Source organism: Crinia signifera, chromosome 2, assembly GCF_055691185.1.
Source record: "Crinia signifera chromosome 2, ASM5569118v1, whole genome shotgun sequence".
NCBI classification, from domain to species: domain Eukaryota; kingdom Metazoa; phylum Chordata; class Amphibia; order Anura; family Myobatrachidae; genus Crinia; species Crinia signifera.
The window spans coordinates 118,252,388-118,271,381 of NC_139218.1; the positions used below are offsets into that span (position 1 = coordinate 118,252,388).

Sequence of the window (18,994 nt, forward strand, 5' to 3'; positions counted from 1 at the left end):
CATAACTGCAGCGTTATATGGCATTATGCTGAAGTGAAACAGGAGGACAGAAAACACCAACTCAGAAACCAAACGACTGCTTTGAGTGAGCTAATTTCATACGCACAACATACTACTCCTGGCTGCTTAATCTGGCTATAATCACCATTTTTACATTTGCTAAAACTTTTAATATCATTGTTCAATCTTGTATTTGTGCTTTCAGTTTTGAAAATGCCCAGCTGTACCTCTAATGACTTCACCTCTCCTGCTCTTCCATTGATAGTAGGTGTCCCCCAACATTTTATTCATGGTCCTCTTCTTCTCTGTCTCTTCAGGTCCTCTCTGCTAATTTGCTCACTCGACTTTATGCTGATAATATTGAAATCTACTGCTCCTTTTCTGATCTCTCTCCCACTATCCTCACTCATATCTACTCTTGGATGACCCAGCACTTTTTTTAAACTTAAAATATCAAAGACTAAACTAACCTCTTCCCACCCTCCTGCATAAAACCTGACCATCTCTCATCCTAACCTTCTGTTAATGCTCGCTTCTTCCCCTTCTGTGTCACCCCTGTCTATCTAACCCTCCCCTTTAGAATGTAAGCTCTCATGAGCAGGGCCCTCTCTCCTCATGTGTCTTTCTTAGAATATATAAACCTCTGCGGTACTAGTTTCCTAGCACGGCCACCACGATTTCTATCGTGGTCGTGTCGGAAAAAATCGCGTCGGGTGCATACCAAAACGCACACGACGCGACTGACACAATGTACATATGTTAAAATAATTTAACATTGAAGCCTATGGAGAAATCGGGTCCATCGCGTCTCCATAGGCTTCAATGTTAAATTATTTTAACATTGAAACTGAGTACATTTAACATAGGAAAAAAAAGGTAAAGGGCCCAATATGGGCCATTTCTCATTGGCTATGGCCCTGGCATGTGTGTAAAAAATAATGGCCCCCCATTGTGGCCACCACCACGATTGACGCGAACCCGAAGCATGGCGAGCGCAGCGTGCCCGCGAGGGGCGGCGGTGCGCGTCCTCCGACCTTTTCATTCCCCTACTATCCACGTCGGCGTGGAGTTGAGAATATATAGTGTGGCGAGCGTAGCGAGCCCCGCGGATACCGGTCAAGCCCGTGAGGGACGCCCCTTGTGGGCTTGACAGGTATCCACGTGCGCTCGCCACGCTTCGGGCTCGGTGGCTCGCTACACTTTATATTCTCAACTCCACGCCGACGTGGATAGTAGGGGAATGAAAAGGTCGGAGGACGCGCACCGCTGCGCTCGCCACGCTTCGGGTTCGCGTCAATCGTGGGGGTGGCGGTCACAATGGGGGGCCATTATTTTTTACACACATATGCCGGGGCCATACCCAATGAGAAATGGCCCATATTGGGCCATTTCTCATTTTCACCTATGTTAAATGCACTCATTTTCAATGTTAAAATATTTTAACATTGAAGCCTATGGACAAATCGGGTCCATCGCAAAGGCTTCAATGTTAAAATATTTTAACATTGAAGCCTATGGAGAAATCGGGTCCATCACATAGGCTTCAATGTTAAAATATTTTAACATTGAAGCCTATGGAGAAATCGGGGGCATCGAGTCGGACGCGCATAGGCTTCAATGTTAAAATATTTTAACATTGAAGCCTATGGGGAAATCGCAGGCATCGTGTGCCTTAAAGTTAAGGCACACGATGCCCGCGATTGTGGCCATGCAAGGAAACAAGTACCACCTCTGCCACCCTGATGATTGCTTCAGTGTCCTGTCCACTGATGCAACTATCCATTTTTAAAACTTACTTGTCCTAAATTGTCTTGCACTGTAATTCGTTATGTTTTCGCTCATTTGTGTATTGTTAGGCACTGCTAAAAATCAGCCCAACAAGCTAACAATGCTGTAATTTAGAATTGAGGCAACCATATGGAACTAGGTCGATTTTTTTTTCTCAAGTTGAAGTTACAGATCCTTCATAGCTTATTAAATTGAAATATAGCTATATGCCTTAATATTTTCACAAGTATTCAATTACATATTAGCATAACAAAAAGTATAAAAAAAAATTAAATAAAGAATATACTATTAATTCCATTATGGACCAGAAAAAAAAGAAAATACTAATGGAGCATTAGCAAACAGTTTCCTTGTGCGTTTAAGGAAATCTTTTAATTTACAAGAAAGACACTTACAGAAGTAAAGAAAAAATTACCCCTCTTTATTGATGCATTTCAATTGCTAAACATTTTGCCATATGATGTAGAAAATACATAAAATACAAGCTACTTTGTAAAACCAAAGACAAACATTGAATCCAATGATAAACTATGTTTTCACAATGGACCTTTATCCCATATAGTTAGTAATAAATTTTAAATATCTATTTTTTTGTTTTCGTAAAACTGAGATTACATAACCCTCAGAACACCGGCAACACAAACAATAAATTCCAAGCAACTACAATTATAGTCACTTGGAACAAAATATATATATTTAAAAGAAATAAAAGCACAACCATATAAAATATGATTTTGTTAGGTTCCAACACAGCAACTAGCATATCAAACATTTAAGAAATAAAAACAGACATTGCAATATCAATGATTAAAAGCAAAAAACACTAACATTACACTAACATTACATATAATGTACTGCTACATGTAGTGATCCACATTAATATATAACCCAAAAAGAAAAAAAAAGAAAAAGGTCACCCATAGTAAGTTAAGCAAGACAAATGCAAGAGAACGTTCATATCGGGTTTAGTGAAGGCTTTCTTTATGTTGCCAATGATACACACATTTGTAAATTATTTTCCTAAATCTAGACAGAAAAGGTGTCATCCCTTATCTTATTTTCAGTGCCAGGCTATAAAATATTAGCAGAAAACAATATTTAAACTTAACTATTTGAACAAATTGAAAGAATTCAGTGTTAAATATTATAATACGTACTTATTGTGAGACCAGCATAAAATTTAAATACCATTTTATATATTGAAAGAATGAAATATGCAAACAGCCCTGTCCATAATAGGATACTTAAAACTTACAATATAAACAGTGATTTGATTAAACATGATGGAAAATGCTCACATTCCACTCTAAAGATTATTATTATTTTTTTATGTATAGTTCTGAGGAATGGTAAAAACCATATATACACAACAAATATATAAAACGAAAGAAAAAGTTGCATAAATCATACCAATCTTCCCTCCCTCCAAAAACACTATTCTACAGATTTAAAAAGGTCTAAAGGGGAATAAAACACAAAACATTGAGTGATAAATATGTACAGCTTATTAGCCAGTCTACAGCAGAGTTATACAGTCCTTTATGCCTTAAAATGAGGTCACAAGAGAGCTAACTAAACCCCTCTTCCTCATATGTAGTGGGGGAAATGTATAGCTGTGCTTCATATCTATGCAGCGCTGTTTAAACATGGTGGTAGAGAAATGTTCTGGCAGTGTATAGACTTAATAACATTTACATCATCCCTGCATGTTAGAGCTGCAGTAAACTGCAGGTGCTGGTAAAACTACTTTGTGGCTATGAATACGATCTTAAGGGAGAAGAAACTCTTCAAGGATACACCTTCAGCATAAATCATTGTGCAGTAGTATCCAGAGTGCTATTCGCAGGAACTGTGCACATTTGCTGATTGCTTACGTATTCCTGGCTGCCCTCGAACCACCAAATAGTTTAAAACAAACAGTTTTATCAGTTGGCAAAACTGAAGAGCTCTGCAAGACACTGGGAGATGTTGATCCTGCATTGAGGGGAAACTACAAGACTATTTAACAAAGCCAAAATAACTACAGCACATACTGTATAATAATAGATGCCAAAAAATAAAAAAAATTAAAAAAGGATGCTGCTGGGTTTGCCATAATACTAAAACTAGCTGAGAATGGCACTCGCATGCTCTGTGATGACAAATGACTGGTAACTTAGTATAGACCCATCGTGCCAGTCAGCATAACACAATTACTAGGATAAGCTTTCTTTGGTATAAACATCCTAAAACTAGCTTCCATGTATTCTCACAAAGATTGTTATTGATTAACTAACAAGCACAAGGTCTGGTTATAAATGACAACTAAAAAAGAGAGGGGATTTATTGCACAAATGAGTTCGAGTGACCACTAATAAAAAATGACACCAAGTCTCAACAGATCTGAAATGGTTATCTACGCTAACCAGTTAATGTGCCTGTATAACAGGACAGGAACAAACACAGTCCAGCTCTAAAGCATTATTAGAATTTCCACTAGAGAACACAAGGAAACGAAAAACGAGGCAGCTTCCGAATATTAACCCAACTGTACCTCTCACGAGCCTGTTTTTACTCTTGCTTCAAGGTTTAAAGAATTGCTTCTATTTAAAGGGGCTTGCCAGCCCTATAATAAGGCAAGCTTACTGTAAACTAATCACTATGTTGGCATTTAAGGCACTACATTAAGTGGACATACATGAAACAAGTAATCACCATACATACCTGTGCAAAACAACTCCAATTTATCATTAACTCACCACTATGCGAGTACAATTCAGACTTAAGTATAATATATGTATATATATATATATATATAGAGCACTGTGTGTGTGTAAATTATATTATATATATATATATATATATATATATATATATATATATATATATATATATATATATATATATATTCAATCAGTATTACAGTGATAAAGTTCTGCTCCACATACAAACCCACAATTTATTTTGGTTTACAAAAAAAATTGGAACTTTTTTTATAACTATTTATATAAAAAACCTAACCACTACCCACCCCCCAAAACTGACAGACACAAGTACATATAGGTTCAAGTATCATCACTACTAATTTGGATTAGACACAAATTCTTTTGATGCATTTGGGGTGATGAATGCACCATTGCTTAGTACATTTACTTTTTTCCTATACTGAGAATTAGAAGGTACATATTTCACTGTGTAAAATATAAAACCACCACAAATACACAGCTTCTAATATAGTCTTGAAATCTGTAAGAAGCTTGAAAGTTTGTCTGTCTCCCAGCCTGGAGGGAGACAAAAGGGTGCTAAAGCAAGCAGGAGTGACACTATACAGTCTTATTAATTGGATCATGGAGAGACTACATCATGTCAACGCAATCCTTAAAATGTTAGTCCTTTAACAAGGATTGTATTTCAAGTCACTGAATTGAGTGAAACTCCAGTGTATAGAACAACATACTAGACTCCTTAATACATCTCATTAGTAATGTACCAACAAAAAGGTTAACATTATTAAGTCTCATTTAATGCATACAGTTAATAAGAATGCTAAGAGCCTAAAAAATGTAAACACTTTTGTACCAAGTACAACTAAAACATGCTTAAATAGGAAGTTTTCCCGTGTTCTGAAATGTGCAATATTTCACATTAAATATTTCATCCCTAGATTTCTGTCGCGGACATGCATTCAAAAAACAGTTTAAATTCATTTGGAATCATATGTTCGTTAGAGCATAATTTAAACGAGAATGCCGCCAATAGTGGAAGCTTTCCTTAATCAAGCAGGTCATCCATGATTAGCATTGTAAAAAAAATCCATCCCCTTAATCCAAGGCATCGCACCATGTGGCGCTAAATGATTGTGTACTTTATGGGTCTACAGCTCTAATGGAGAGTTAGGGACCGCTTGCAGTGTGCTCCCTTAAAAAGAGTACAAAACAGTATTTACGGTTTCTGATAGGGGTAAGATTCGAACATTTCCTTGGTTAAACATGGGGAAATTATTTCAATAAGGAATGAAGTCACTAGATTCTAATTTACCTACTAGGGCAGTTGCGGGCAAATAAGAAACTACATATACCAGGATAGCAAAACTATGGAAGGTTATGCTAAGGTGCTTAGTCCGACTGCAGATTGAGTGCTGCTTATTGGCAACACCTGTACTAGGGAATAATCACGATGAACTTGTAGCATTTGGAATTTCACCCACACCCCAGTGGCCCAATACAAGAACTTAAAAGAATGTTGCATTTTTTAATCATACAGATAAATGCAAAATAGAGTTTTAAGGAGCATGGAAATTTAAAGTGTATAGTCTATAGAAATCTTCAGCTAAGCAGACCTTTTACTAGACTGCATGATGCCCCAGATCAGGGATGGAGAGCCTTTGGGCCCTCCAGCTGTTCTTGAACCACACATCCCAACATGCCCTTTAACAGTTTTAGCATGGACAAATACCAAAACTGTAGCGGGGCATGCTGGGATGTGCAGTTGAGCAACAGCTGGAGGACCAAAGGATTCCCACCCCTGCCCTAGAAGAGGGCCTCCTGGTGTTACGTAAAGGATCAATCATGATGTAGATGTAGCATCCTCTAGGGCAAGGCATTTACGGGATTGCTACTTGTTTGAATGTGGAAGAAATAAAGTGTGATTTTTCTTTACTGTAATTGCCATTAATGTGTGAATGAACATAACAGCATATAGGCACCCGAGCCTGCTTAGAATAGTAAAGGGGTCTATTATATATTGCCACACCCAGGGAAACAGTCAAGGTTTGCAGAATATGTACCAGTGTCATCTGTATTACCACTAAAATAAAACTGGGTTCTGCAGGGAATCTAGTAAATAAAGCAGCTACTACATTAAAATACTTTGTGGGAAGCAAAAAAATAAAAAAAATAAAAGAAAAACATTTTTTTAAAGAACAAGCTATTAATATAAAACAACATTTTCCCCCTAACAACTAATGAGCGCATATAAATCAAAACTTAATTACTTAAAAGCATCTTGAATACTTCATTTGTCACACATTGAAAAGATTGAGCTTATCTGTAGCAAAAATTAAAACACACTAAATAAAAGAATTCTTCTTCCCTACGGTTTCTAAAATACTAATAAAACAACGCAGTTGAAGAGTGTTATTGCAGTCCACAGCTGTCCATCTTCAGCAGGAGAGTGTCCCGAATCACTCGCTGTGCAGGCTTACACTAAAGGAGCTATGCAGGAAGATGCGACAAAACGCGTGACACACAAAACCACGGAACAAGTTAACACTGAACAAGCTTCTGTGACTACAACAATGCAGTCATTATGGAACAGAGCCCCTTTTCCTTCAAGCATGCTTCTAGCAAATCCTGCAGTATAACAGTCAAGTCTTCGAAAAAGCTTCCAGATCCTGGATTATAGGTACGAGTACTGGTTGATGTTAGATGGACTTAAAGGATATCCAGTGTAGATTGCAGAACCCCTAGAGGCTCCAATATAGGACTGGGTGGCAAACTGGTGGGGATACTGTGCAGGGGCTAGATTAGCAGAGGTCAGCAAGCTGTGTCCCACACTGACCGGTACCTGATGCACCAGAGTACTGGGATGGGTAGCATAGGTTGTGTGCCTTGAGGAGCCCTGAGGGGAAAAGAGATGCGCTATAGATGTAGTGGACCCTAGGCTTGCAGCAGTAGTGGGAGCATATGTGTACATATGAGGCTGGCTTGTTAGGTGGCTGGTGGCTGATGCGGCTGCTGCAAGGTGGGGGTGCACTGTGGAATGTAAGGGGCTGCTGTGCTGGAAAGTGAATGGTGCCTGAGAAATTGATGGGAGAGGAGGAGCAACATAGGCTTGCTGTCTACGAGGATCAGGATTCATGCTTCTCTCCTGGGATAACATTGAGACTGACTGCTGGTTCTGAAATTATATATACAAAAATAAAAGAAAACAATTAGTTGGAGGGGGAAAAAAGTCAGTATAAAATGTATACGCTTACTCCAAAAGTTCCATTGTCATTTATCAAGAAAATATTTCAGACATGAAAAAGTCTAATAGACCTCCAGTACTTGGGGAATACCGTTAAGTAGAATCAGTTAAATATTCATAAAAACACACATAACCAAAAATGTTATAGACAGGGACAGATTCAGTAAAGAAAAAGAAAAAAAAAGCAAGTAATTTGTTGTCTGGAACAATCCACGTACGTATGTAAGGGGAGCAAATACATTTCTATTTTTTTATGTGCAGGGTAAATACTGGCTACTTTTGCATGTAGCCCATAAATGTTAGCTTTATTTTTACAATGCAATAAAGATTTCAACTTTAATACATCCCACTCACATCTAAATCTCTCTGCCTATGTTAGATCAGCCCCACCTGGAGTGCACATGGTCTTATCCATGTGCATGCTTTTTTGCTGCAGTACACTACTCATAGTACTCCATACAGCTTTGCATTTATGCACATGTCATAAGCAGAATACAGCTGCACTGTATAAGCAGAATACAGCTGCACTGTATAAGAAGTTCTAAATGCTGGGTGGTTCAGCTTTCAAATTGTGTTGGACATGAGTGTTAAATGGAGTGTTGAAAGAAGACATTTTGAAGAGAATGTTGAATGGAAATGGCTACGTACCTGACTGAGGTTGAGAGGCTGCACTCCATTTAGCATGCGGTGGGAGCGATATCCCGTTTGGGAGATGCAGCTACTGGATGATTGTCCATTTGAAGTGGAAGTTTTTGCTTTGCCAATACTGCCCAGGATACCTGCAAGATTATTCGATAAGAAAAACTTTCCAAACATGCCTGTGCTGTGACACTGTTCCGCTGTCTGAGTTACTTAATGATAAAAGCATTCATTTCCATAGTGACAGCAGGTCTTTCTGCCTACTGAAATCTGTTTTGGGTAAGTCACAAAAGTCCATACAAATAATGAAATTAAAATACTAAATACATACTACACAGTAGTCAACAATGTCATACACCTCGATACGAGAATTACGTATGAAGTCAATTATTCGCAATACAAGTTCTATATTATGATTGAGGTGTCTATGTTCTAAGCCTTGAAGAGAGATATAAAGTAGACTTCAATCAAGTACCAGCCAATCAGCTCCTAACTGCAATGATGCATGCAGGTGTTTAAAAAGAAAGTCAGGATACGATTCGCTGTTACTTGCTCTAGCCAGAGCTTAGTACATGGACCTCTCAGTTTTTCACTGACCTAAAAACCTACATCTACAGCTTCTTCGCCATTATTTTATACTGCCTCAACTTTTGTATATACACATTGTTGTTGGGAGTCAAAGCAGAACTTATTATTACATTAAATTCTGTTCTAGTAGCTAGTTGTGGTCCAATAGATAATCAATTGAGCAACCAGCAGCATAGAATCCTAATCTGAGGGGTAGATGTATGAAGCAGTGATAAGGGAGGAGAAGTGATAAAGTGCCTGGTACTTTATCACCAGCCAACCAGCTCTACCATCTACCCCTGAATCCTTTGATATCTTAATGTTGATAATACAAAACTTTCTTTATGGCATTTTTACCTTATATTTAATATATTCTTAGGTTTGTAATACTTTTTCATAAATTTCATAATTTAACAATTTGATAATTATGTTCAGCTGTGCTGATTGATATTCCTTCAGGATTTACCATTTTATGATAAAAGACATATGATCTTTCAATTACAGTTGACACCACAATTGCGTGGGCACATATGTATATATTTTTCCTTTCACAAGTGTTAGCAACATACGTTTTTTGTGCCCAATAAATCCAATTTGTTACAATTTGGAAAGATTGGCCTTTTTGTGCCTTTTCATTTACTATACTTATGAATATGCTATAAGTGCCTTCACATTCAGCGAAAAGAGGCTCTGAAAAGTCCAAGCGCTGCTTTTACAACCTTCTGCATTAGATAAAGTTGCAGATCAAGGTGCAAGTGATTTTTATTACTCTAAAAATAACCATTATTTCACTGCCATTAGTGACCGCCGTACAAATGATGTTAATGAAGAGAACGTACTGGTCAGATGATTATCCAAACTGCAGTCATGAATTTGCGTCTTTAATGGAGGCACAATTATTGTGCGGGAGCTAGAACTGTGTGTGGGGGCTCCTCTGCTACTTGGGATTTCAAACACTCCACTGACTCCATTCAGAGTTGAAAGGTGATCGGCCAAATATGGGCTGCTGACAGAGGAGTCTGAGTCCGGGGAGTCGTTAACGGTCACATAACTGATGACATTAGACCGCAGCTTCATGCCAGAGCTAAGACAAAATAGAAAAGAAAGATCATACAGTGCACAAGCATCCAGAGACTACATTGACATACAAGATCCCGAAGATCACTGGTCATCAAAAAAAAAAACAATCGGACTAATGTATTGGCCAAAGGTACATACAGCTTTTACAATGAAGAGTCCACTTTCTGGCAGTCATTTTATCATAAGGAGACATTCAAGTGCAGATCCACCCAACATCAGTTCTCAAGTAACCAAAGTTGGTTCTGATTTCATCACTCCATTGTGTGACTTGTGGCTAATCCCACTAAAGTAGTGGTTCCCAGACTGGGCGCTGCAGCTCACTGGGGTGCTGCGGCACCAGTGTCCCTAGAGGCAGCCCCATAAGTAATTAGCGCCGGGCTGAGCGACTTACGGCACTTACCTGTGCCTATGGTCAGACGGTGGCGCCTGCGGAAGTGTGCACAGCCAGCAAGTTACTTGGTGCTGCATAGTAGGGAGTTATAGGGCTTCGAGGTGGGGTGTAGAGCCGGATTAAGGAAAGAGCTCTGGGGGTCAGTACCCCTAGGCCCCTCCTCTCTGAAATGGCCCCCTCCAGCCACGGATCGAATCGGTCAGCAATCCGATCTGCAACACTGCTCCCCACCACTGTCAGTCAGCCGTCACTGCCAGCACACAGCACTGTGTGCAGAGCGATCTTGCTGAAGCGTTTTAAGTGATCTAGCATCAATCAGAATGCTTCAGCATCTCCCAGTGTGTAGGCCCCTTAAGATTATAAGATTTGCTCGGCTACTCAAAATGGCTACCAATGAATCGGCTCTTTTATCCTACTACAAACCACCAACCTCACGATAAAAGTAGTCGTACAGTATTTTATTTGCATGTGAAATTTTTGCACGGGCCACCTAGTTACCCATATTAATTATGTTGGCTTAAGGGTGCCTTGAAAAAGTCATTGAGACCCAAAGGGTGCCTTGGACTGACAAAGTTTGGGAACCACTGCACTAAACCTTCTAAAACACCCAAATGGAAGTGTTGTCCATAGCAGCGAATCAGAATTCATTTCTCTTTTACATTCTAGAAAATGATAGATCTGATTGGTTGGTCGGGGCAATACCAGCACTTGTTTTAGATGCTCTAGTAAATTTACCTCCAAGTCATACTGGCATACAGCCAAACATATTTACAAACCTGAAAAATATCTAAGTATTGTGCACACCTGCGGGTTGCATGCAATATCTTCTGGTCGCATGAAGTCAACCAAAAAGATAGTGCGCGACCTGGTGCATATTAATGAAAGACAGCAGTCCTTGGACTAGATTAGCAGAAAATAGTCCCTAGTTTAACCCATTAATACATGTGCTAGAAACAAGTGGTGCTGTAGGCTTACCTTGTGGGCTTATACTTGCAGTCCTCTTCCTCATCCGTATCACTGCGAATAGTGATAACACTCACAGGAGGGCTGGGGGTATCTGGGATCACAATGGGCTGGCGCTGCTCTTGGATTGGGATGAGGGGGTTGTATGAAGTGGATGCATGGAATGGGCTGCTCCCCACTAATGAATAAATTTGGGATGGGAGAACATCTAAAGCAGAGAGTTTCCTGCATAACATAAAATGGACATAGTTAGGGGCAGTCTAAGCAGTAAGCATTTACTTTTAGCTAGGTTTTCTCTATAAATATACAAAAGAATAGTACAGATGTAGCCACGCTCATCGATGCCGTGCCAATCGCCATGACCGACGTCTGTGGCAATTGGTGAGACCATGTAATTTGTTGTGATATTGCAGCATGGCGATTCCAAGCCGAAGGTGCAAATTTGTCTTTATAAACACAAGCGGTAGCGATCTGCCAATGATGATCGCAGCTTCATCAATAGCTACAATATTAAGACATTACAGATGCCTAGTACTAGCTATATACATGCAATTACAAATGTATTTGAATGATTTGCATATCAGTTCAAGAAATAGATGCATGTCACTATAAAGCGCCTATAACAGTTGACATCACAGCTCAAACACTTCAGCTATTAGGTCAAGGAGCTATGTGTCAAGCTACAGTATCTGGGATTACATGTTTGTGGCACATCACTTTAATCAGCATACGCGTATTGTGTGTACTATTGACATAGCAATGCAAATAAGATGCATTTTTGGCAAAACAAGACAGTATATGCTATAAATGTATATATTTCATATTGTCTGAATTACCATATGTACTATTAGCACTACTACACATTTGATTTAATCGAAAGGACTGACTACATATGTATAGTAGCTGATTGTTTAAAAAAACAACAGTGCATTAATAGAACCTTTTGGTGTGTATCGTTACAGCATTTTTGGTGAGAAGACCTCAGTAACTCCTGAGCATTGCACAGAGAAATGTCATACGGCATTGCTGGCTGAATATCAGCATGCAAGTACTTGTAATATTTTCCACATGCTGTAAGACCTTGTTCCTGACACCACTCTACACTGGACAGCGAACGGATACATTTTAATGTTGCATTAAGGTCGATGACAATGGGTATATTAAAAAGCAGCCCTTACTTGGCATTGTTCTGTGTTTGCTGCAACTTGTTTTTCTTTGCTGAAATGTTTCCATTTTGTTGTCGAACAACATGAGCAACCCCCACATTTAGAGGCTGTGCCGCAGCTAGAGTCACATGGTTGGCAAGTAAGGACGGCTGCTGCATCAGTGCGCTATACTGGTTTCCATGGGAATGTACATTTCTATTAGAAGAAAGACAAGCATGCTATTATGCAAGACATTTTCCAATTCTGATATATTAAGTTTTGATCTTTTTTTTTTTTTTTTTTTTGCAATTTCACTACCCACATGTGTTTAGCTATACACTAAACCAATATTTTAGGTTAATCTTAAAAAGGTTACTGAATTGTGCCGGAATGGAAAATAAAAACACTTAGACTACCTCACTTACATACCCAATACCTTCTGACATTAGGTCAACAGGGCTTGACACCTAAAATAGGTCAACATGGCTAAGGTTGACAGGTTTGGAAGGTTGACACAAGCATTAGGTTGAGAATGGCAGTCAAAAGGTCGACACAAGATTTTCATGTTTTCTTGTGTCAAATGTCAGCATGGACACAGTCAAATTGTACCGCGCCCCCTCGCATGGCTCGCTGCGGTCCCAATGCTTTGGTCACGGTGTCCACACTATTTTATTCTACAACCATGACGTAGTGGATGGTAGGGTAAGAAATACCGCCTGTTGGCACAAGATGGCTAATAAAATAAAAAAACACGCGAAAAACTCATGTCGACCTTTAGAATGTCGACATTCCCATTGTCGATCTAATACTTGTGTCAACATTCCAACCTGGTCGACCATGTGGACCTATTTCCGGTGTCAACGTAAGCCCTGTCTACCTTCATAGGGTCGACCTGACCATATCCCGTGTTTTGGCACCATACCTGTATAGCACAGACAAAATTGTAAACCAAGCCATACTGATTTTTGAAGGGGAGGGAGCTATCACAACATGTATATACAGCAGTTATATAACATGGTGGTGTATGCCACCCTTTTATATAAGTTATTTATCTTGGTATCACATGAAATAGACCCCTGTGTGTACTACCATAGGCAGAACTCTTTGAAGCACCCAGTTCCTTATTACCCTTTCTTCTCTATATATACACTTGTAACTGGTATAAAACTTGTACTCAGATGTACACGATCACCGGATGAATATAGACCTGGTAAATAATATATAATCAGGAGCATTAAGCATTTGCCCATAGCCAAATAACCGCTACTAAGTGTCACTTTAGTTATAGGTTTCCTAATAGCCATTTGCCAGCAGAAGTTGGACTACTCTGCTATCATAAAAAATGTAGCAAAAGGTGGGCTCGCCAACTGGTCGATATAGGTGTGTAGAGTAAGAAATTAAAATAGGGAGTATATATTTCCATTTATATACTTGACCTATAAAAACTCCTTTCCCATGAGCACAGCCCTGAATGCAAGACTAACAATTATATCTGCCCTGTGTGGTGTGGGAGATTGTAGTGAAGCTAGGCTGATGCAAGAGACCTCACCAGAGAGGTTGCAGCAGTCACAGAACATTCACTGAGATAAGTGGTCTGATTTACTACACTGTTTAATGCTTGTCATTTACGTGGTAACAATAATCCTTAACCTTTACATGCATTTGTTGCAGTTTCATGAAAAAGCAACTTGCTTTCATTTAATGGCTTATAAACTATATGATGTTGTACTATTATTCTGTGATTAGCAAAGATTAGCAAAGATAAAACCAGTCAGTAGGTGAAAATACTTGGTTGACCCTGCATATAATGCTAACGTATACAACATGTGCTAGGAACTCACCTCCAATCTGTGAGCTGCTGGTTACTTCCAATTGTCTCCGGAATCACTGTTGGCTGAACTGAATTGTGTAGCGCAACCCCAGGAAGTTGCTGCCATGCAGATGGCAACAAGATCTGCTGTGTTGCGCCAGGCCATGCCTGCTGGAAAACACAAAGGAGGGGAAGACAGAAAGAAGTTTCTTAGTTAAAACAAAGGTCACTATTTTCTTAAAGACAGTGGATCTTCATCTTGCAGAGACGTTAACTACTTAGAAGAAGCAAATAAGAGGGTTGATGAAAGGCTGTGCTGCAGAAAAGCTGGGAGCTTACAACATGCTAACTAATCAGAAAATGAGCTGCTTTTTATTGTGTTTTCCCACTAAATCAGGTTCACAAGGACCAAAGATATTATGTGGTCAAATCTCTAACCAATATAAAAAGTCCACAAAGTACATATACATGACCACACCCTGACATGTATAGCACGGACCACACTGTTCTACATCTAGCAATACACAAATTGTTAGATATTGGACTTAAACCGCGTACAGAGTGACTCTAGCCTTCGCGCTTAGCAACATGCTATGCACAGATCGCTCAGCGCATGTTGCAGAACGATGCACTCCGCGATATGTGCCGAGCGGTGTTTGTGGGCTTTTGCCTATAAAAAATAGGCAATCTAGCAGGAAAGACAGTGCAAGCACTGTTTCCCTGTGGGTGATAGCAATGCGCAGGACAACACATTGCAGCAGGGCACGCACACAGAGATCAGAGCTCCAATTCTAAGCAATTTAGTCAGATTGTTTCAAAATGGGGCTCAAATCGCCGTGTGTGTATGCCCCTTTAGTCAGGTTATGAAAAACATGACTAATCCTGTGCACAGGATTAAAAAGACATCTATAGTTTACCATCTTGCATATAGAATAAATTCAAACTTACATAACACTACTGCAGGGAAAAACAAGCCCGTTAAAATATCAAAGAATTCGAATAAAATATATTTTAAGCACACCCTTATGGAGTGGCAGAAACAATTCAGTATGTGGCTGCAATTACACTGCCCATACACTAATGTTCCCCACAACTGTATTGTAACAAAGCTTCCAAATACATTGTTTGGTCAAACATAGAAACCATTCAACACTAAGCCAAAGTCGGCTTAATTATTTTACTGCAGTCTCTGCATAGATGACCAGAGGCCTCCCACTGGGGATTTACATTATACACAAGTCCCTCATGCTAACAATTTTGCTTTTAGTAGACTATGAAATGTGCCTAGATTGAGCTACAGTGATACGATACCAGATTATGTTACTTAGTTTAGATCTCCTGTTACCTAAACACAATGAGGGCAACCATTTTGTGGCCTGAAGCCATATTCATATGACTGGTATTCACTAAATCACTAGCTCCTAGTGACAGGATAGGCCAGGTATTAAACAAAAACATGAACAGAAGTTTCCATAGTTACCAAAAGGGTCTGTTTATCTGTCTGTCATAGTTATATAAAAGGAGCTCAAACAAACCAACATAACTTGCATGAAGAGATCAATTGCCATAGTCGTTAAGTTAGTAATTAGTGGTTTGGTATGTTCAAGTGACATGAGGCTATTGTAAATGGTGTACAGGCTACAAGACATACAGGGGGGCAACCAGGAATTCTGCAGCATAGCACATTCATGTAAAGAGTCTATTACACAGCATCAATATGTCCAGTACAACACATTTCTGCAAGTGACAGATCCTTGTCTTATATATCACTGGTCCTGGCAACAGCCTTCAAGCAGAGAAAGAAAAACAAAATGCAAACAGTGGAGAGAAAACTTAAGTTTAATAATAATGTGAAACCACACCATGCGTCTTTCCAAAAAGCCAACACCTGCACAAGACAAAGCATAGTTTAATACAGAGCAAGAACGAACATCCCAAACGTGATGCAGAGATCTGGCGTTCCAAGTGACGAACTGTGCTGACAAAAGGAAGGACAAGATAAGCAAAGCTTTGCAATGGAGTAATGCAAACTTAAGAAAAGCGGTATAAAAAAGGCAGTCTAATCCATTGGCAAGCTGGCTGGTAGACTAAAGGTGAGCTGCACTTAGATTACTAGATTGAAATAGTTTTTGGAATGAATGTCTTATTTTAGGGATGTGTTAACAGTGACCTACTCCAATCTACACAAATTGACCTCATGTTCATATGCCCATCCCAAACCGTTTTCAATAGAGTTTAGCCAGTAGAGCTCTTAAACAAAGTCACTGCATTCCTGGCCGTCCTTTGACAAAGGGAAAAAAAACAACACTGCTAATTAAAACAAAAGTAAATGTGGATGTGATTACAAAATACATATTCATGGGATGGAGACAAGGGTTGGATTTTTATACTACATTAATAAAAGCATACAAAGCTCATTAAAATGACCATAGCTGTGATCACTCAACATTTTCTGTATAGAACAAGACCGGAAATATCTAAAATAATGCAGACATCAGGTGATAACTGCTCATGCCTGTACACTTCCAACAGACCAGAAGGTCAACGAGTTGAGCGTGAGCTACAGCACCTTCTCATTTTGACCAGAGAATCGTTTTACCATCCGAGGGAACAACAGATGGTACAAGCACTGAGATCAGTGACCTTAGGGCTTTTTCAGAGCATTATTTTATTTTTAATGGCAACATTGCATAAGAGGATGCTCTAAAAGCAATCAAAACCAATCCTTTGATTTTTAACCTTCACTGACAACTGGAAACATCTTAAATTTAGTAGAACTGGAAAATAGGACATAAATCCTGACTGTGAGAGGGACTACATTTTTACATAGTAGGTAGAGTGTGACCGGAAGGTCACCAACTCTAGTTTCTAGTTTGTGCAGTGTAGAGAAACAATTATAATAATCAGAATTCAGGAGAGGTCCACTAATAGATTATTGTTATTATTTATGAAAAAAAAATGTTTTTTCATATATAAATTATGTGCAAGATCAATTCCAAAAATGTTACTCAACCCATAACCTAAGCTGTGCTCACCTTTAAGTTCAAATAAGATTGTCAGCATCTGTGGAAAAGCAATATCATTGAGGGTACAGAACAAGCTTTGATTGGGTTAATGGCTGAACAAAGTTTTGAGGGTATGTTGGTTAAGGGACTGCTGAAGATATTAATTAGCACTCCACACAATGAGAAGCCTTCAATGCTGTAAGTATCGGCAGTACAATATTCCATGGCCATTGACCATGTTAACTTGAAAACAAGCATTTATGGTGTATATTAAAATAAATAAAGCTGCTAGGATTTAACGTATGCATGCAAGGAGCAATAACTGGTTATAGGTGTAAAAAAAAAAAAAAAAAACTAATAAAGATTGAGGGACAGGAGTTTGCTAAAAAGGTCTTAGATGGGAAGGATGCTACTCTCCTCAAATCAATTGTGCGCAGATCTGTATGCAAAGATCAGACATTGGTTCAGTAGGTTTTGATAGCAATGATTATGCCCCTTACTGTATTAGTTTTCCCCACACCATGTGGTCAGAAAATGCAAAACATAAAAAAAAAAAACATGGCCGGGGCAAACTCTACAACGTGCCCCATCAAAAGCATTAATGTGGTACCCCTGGGTGCTTAGTGCATTTGCATAATGGGGCACAGCTAGTCGAGTAAAGGCACATTATGGCAAGGGGCCAGTGTAAAAAGATAAAAATGTAATCCCATATTCCTTTATTTTTCAGGACCTATATGGCTGGAGTTTTAGCATAGCAACACAGCATGCCCGATAATTGAAAACCATTCTGAATGTCCGATGCAAAAAACCTTAAGACAAAAGCTTTGTACTTGGAAGGTTTAAGAGGGAAAAAGTTGCAATGTAGGAAGTAAAATTAAGCCCCTCATTGGAACTGCTGCTTTAGAGAAAGCCAGGCTGAAACATAAGAGGCAGATAGCACTGTGGCAATCATTTCGAAAGAGAAATGAAAAGGAAAAAAATAAAATAAACAACATTTAGAACGAGCCGCTTAGAATGTTGCAAGAACACAGCCACAAGATGGAGCTCATGCTTCCATGCTCTTCTGAAACGTTCTACGGCAAGGAGGAAAAGAAAACAGATACACATTTATAAAATAAGGAGACTGTTAGTTTACACAATTAAGTGAAACAAAATTACCAGTACAGCAGCAGTCTGTTCAACTAACGCCGGCCGCCCGGCTGCGCAGTTCAAGGTAAATGGTACCGCATACTGCGGCGTGATGGTGGCTACGTGTGGATGAAGAGTTGTTACCATTAGTGGGGTACAGCTTTCCTGAAACGTAGATTAGGAGGTGAGTGAAACAGTGTACTTATAGCAGTAAAAATAGGTTTTTACAGTAACGTGACACGGCTATGTGGTACTCTTCCTAGGTGTGTTAAGGTAGTTTTCAAGGAAAGGAGTATAGAAATCTTAAGGATTTTTATTTAATGGCTTGCGGGTTTTCCAACAAGAATTTTATGCCTGCGTAGGTGAAGTTGCTTGCATAGTACCCAAGTGATTTCCATAGTGTACATGAGAACAGCTTTTTGTTCAACTCCCGAAAAAAAGTGAAATGTGCAAATATTTGGTATTTCATCAAGCTTTTCTATCAAGTAAAACTTTCCTCTTCACTTTTTGGAGGCCATACAAGAAGAAACAA

General features: G+C 39.1%; 1 protein-coding gene across 5 annotated transcripts in view; it reads right to left on the reverse strand.

The window, feature by feature from the left end:
* Window positions 1-2,188: 2,188 nt before the first annotated feature.
* HIPK1 (homeodomain interacting protein kinase 1) overlaps window positions 2,189-18,994 on the reverse strand; it is an 82,934-nt gene continuing 66,128 nt past the window's right edge. For 2 of the 5 annotated variants that reach the window (XM_083172759.1, XM_083172757.1), the window contains exons 10-16: window positions 18,493-18,627; window positions 14,361-14,500; window positions 12,553-12,735; window positions 11,387-11,599; window positions 9,780-10,024; window positions 8,383-8,513; window positions 2,189-7,665 (exon numbers count right to left, since the gene is read on the reverse strand). In XM_083172759.1, coding sequence (XP_083028885.1) covers window positions 7,165-7,665; window positions 8,383-8,513; window positions 9,780-10,024; window positions 11,387-11,599; window positions 12,553-12,735; window positions 14,361-14,500; window positions 18,493-18,627 — 1,548 coding nt within the window. In that variant the 3' untranslated portion in view covers window positions 2,189-7,164. The remainder of the gene's footprint in view (window positions 7,666-8,382; window positions 8,514-9,779; window positions 10,025-11,386; window positions 11,600-12,552; window positions 12,736-14,360; window positions 14,501-18,492; window positions 18,628-18,994) is intronic. The other 3 variants (XM_083172758.1, XM_083172762.1, XM_083172761.1) reach the window with 3 other exon arrangements.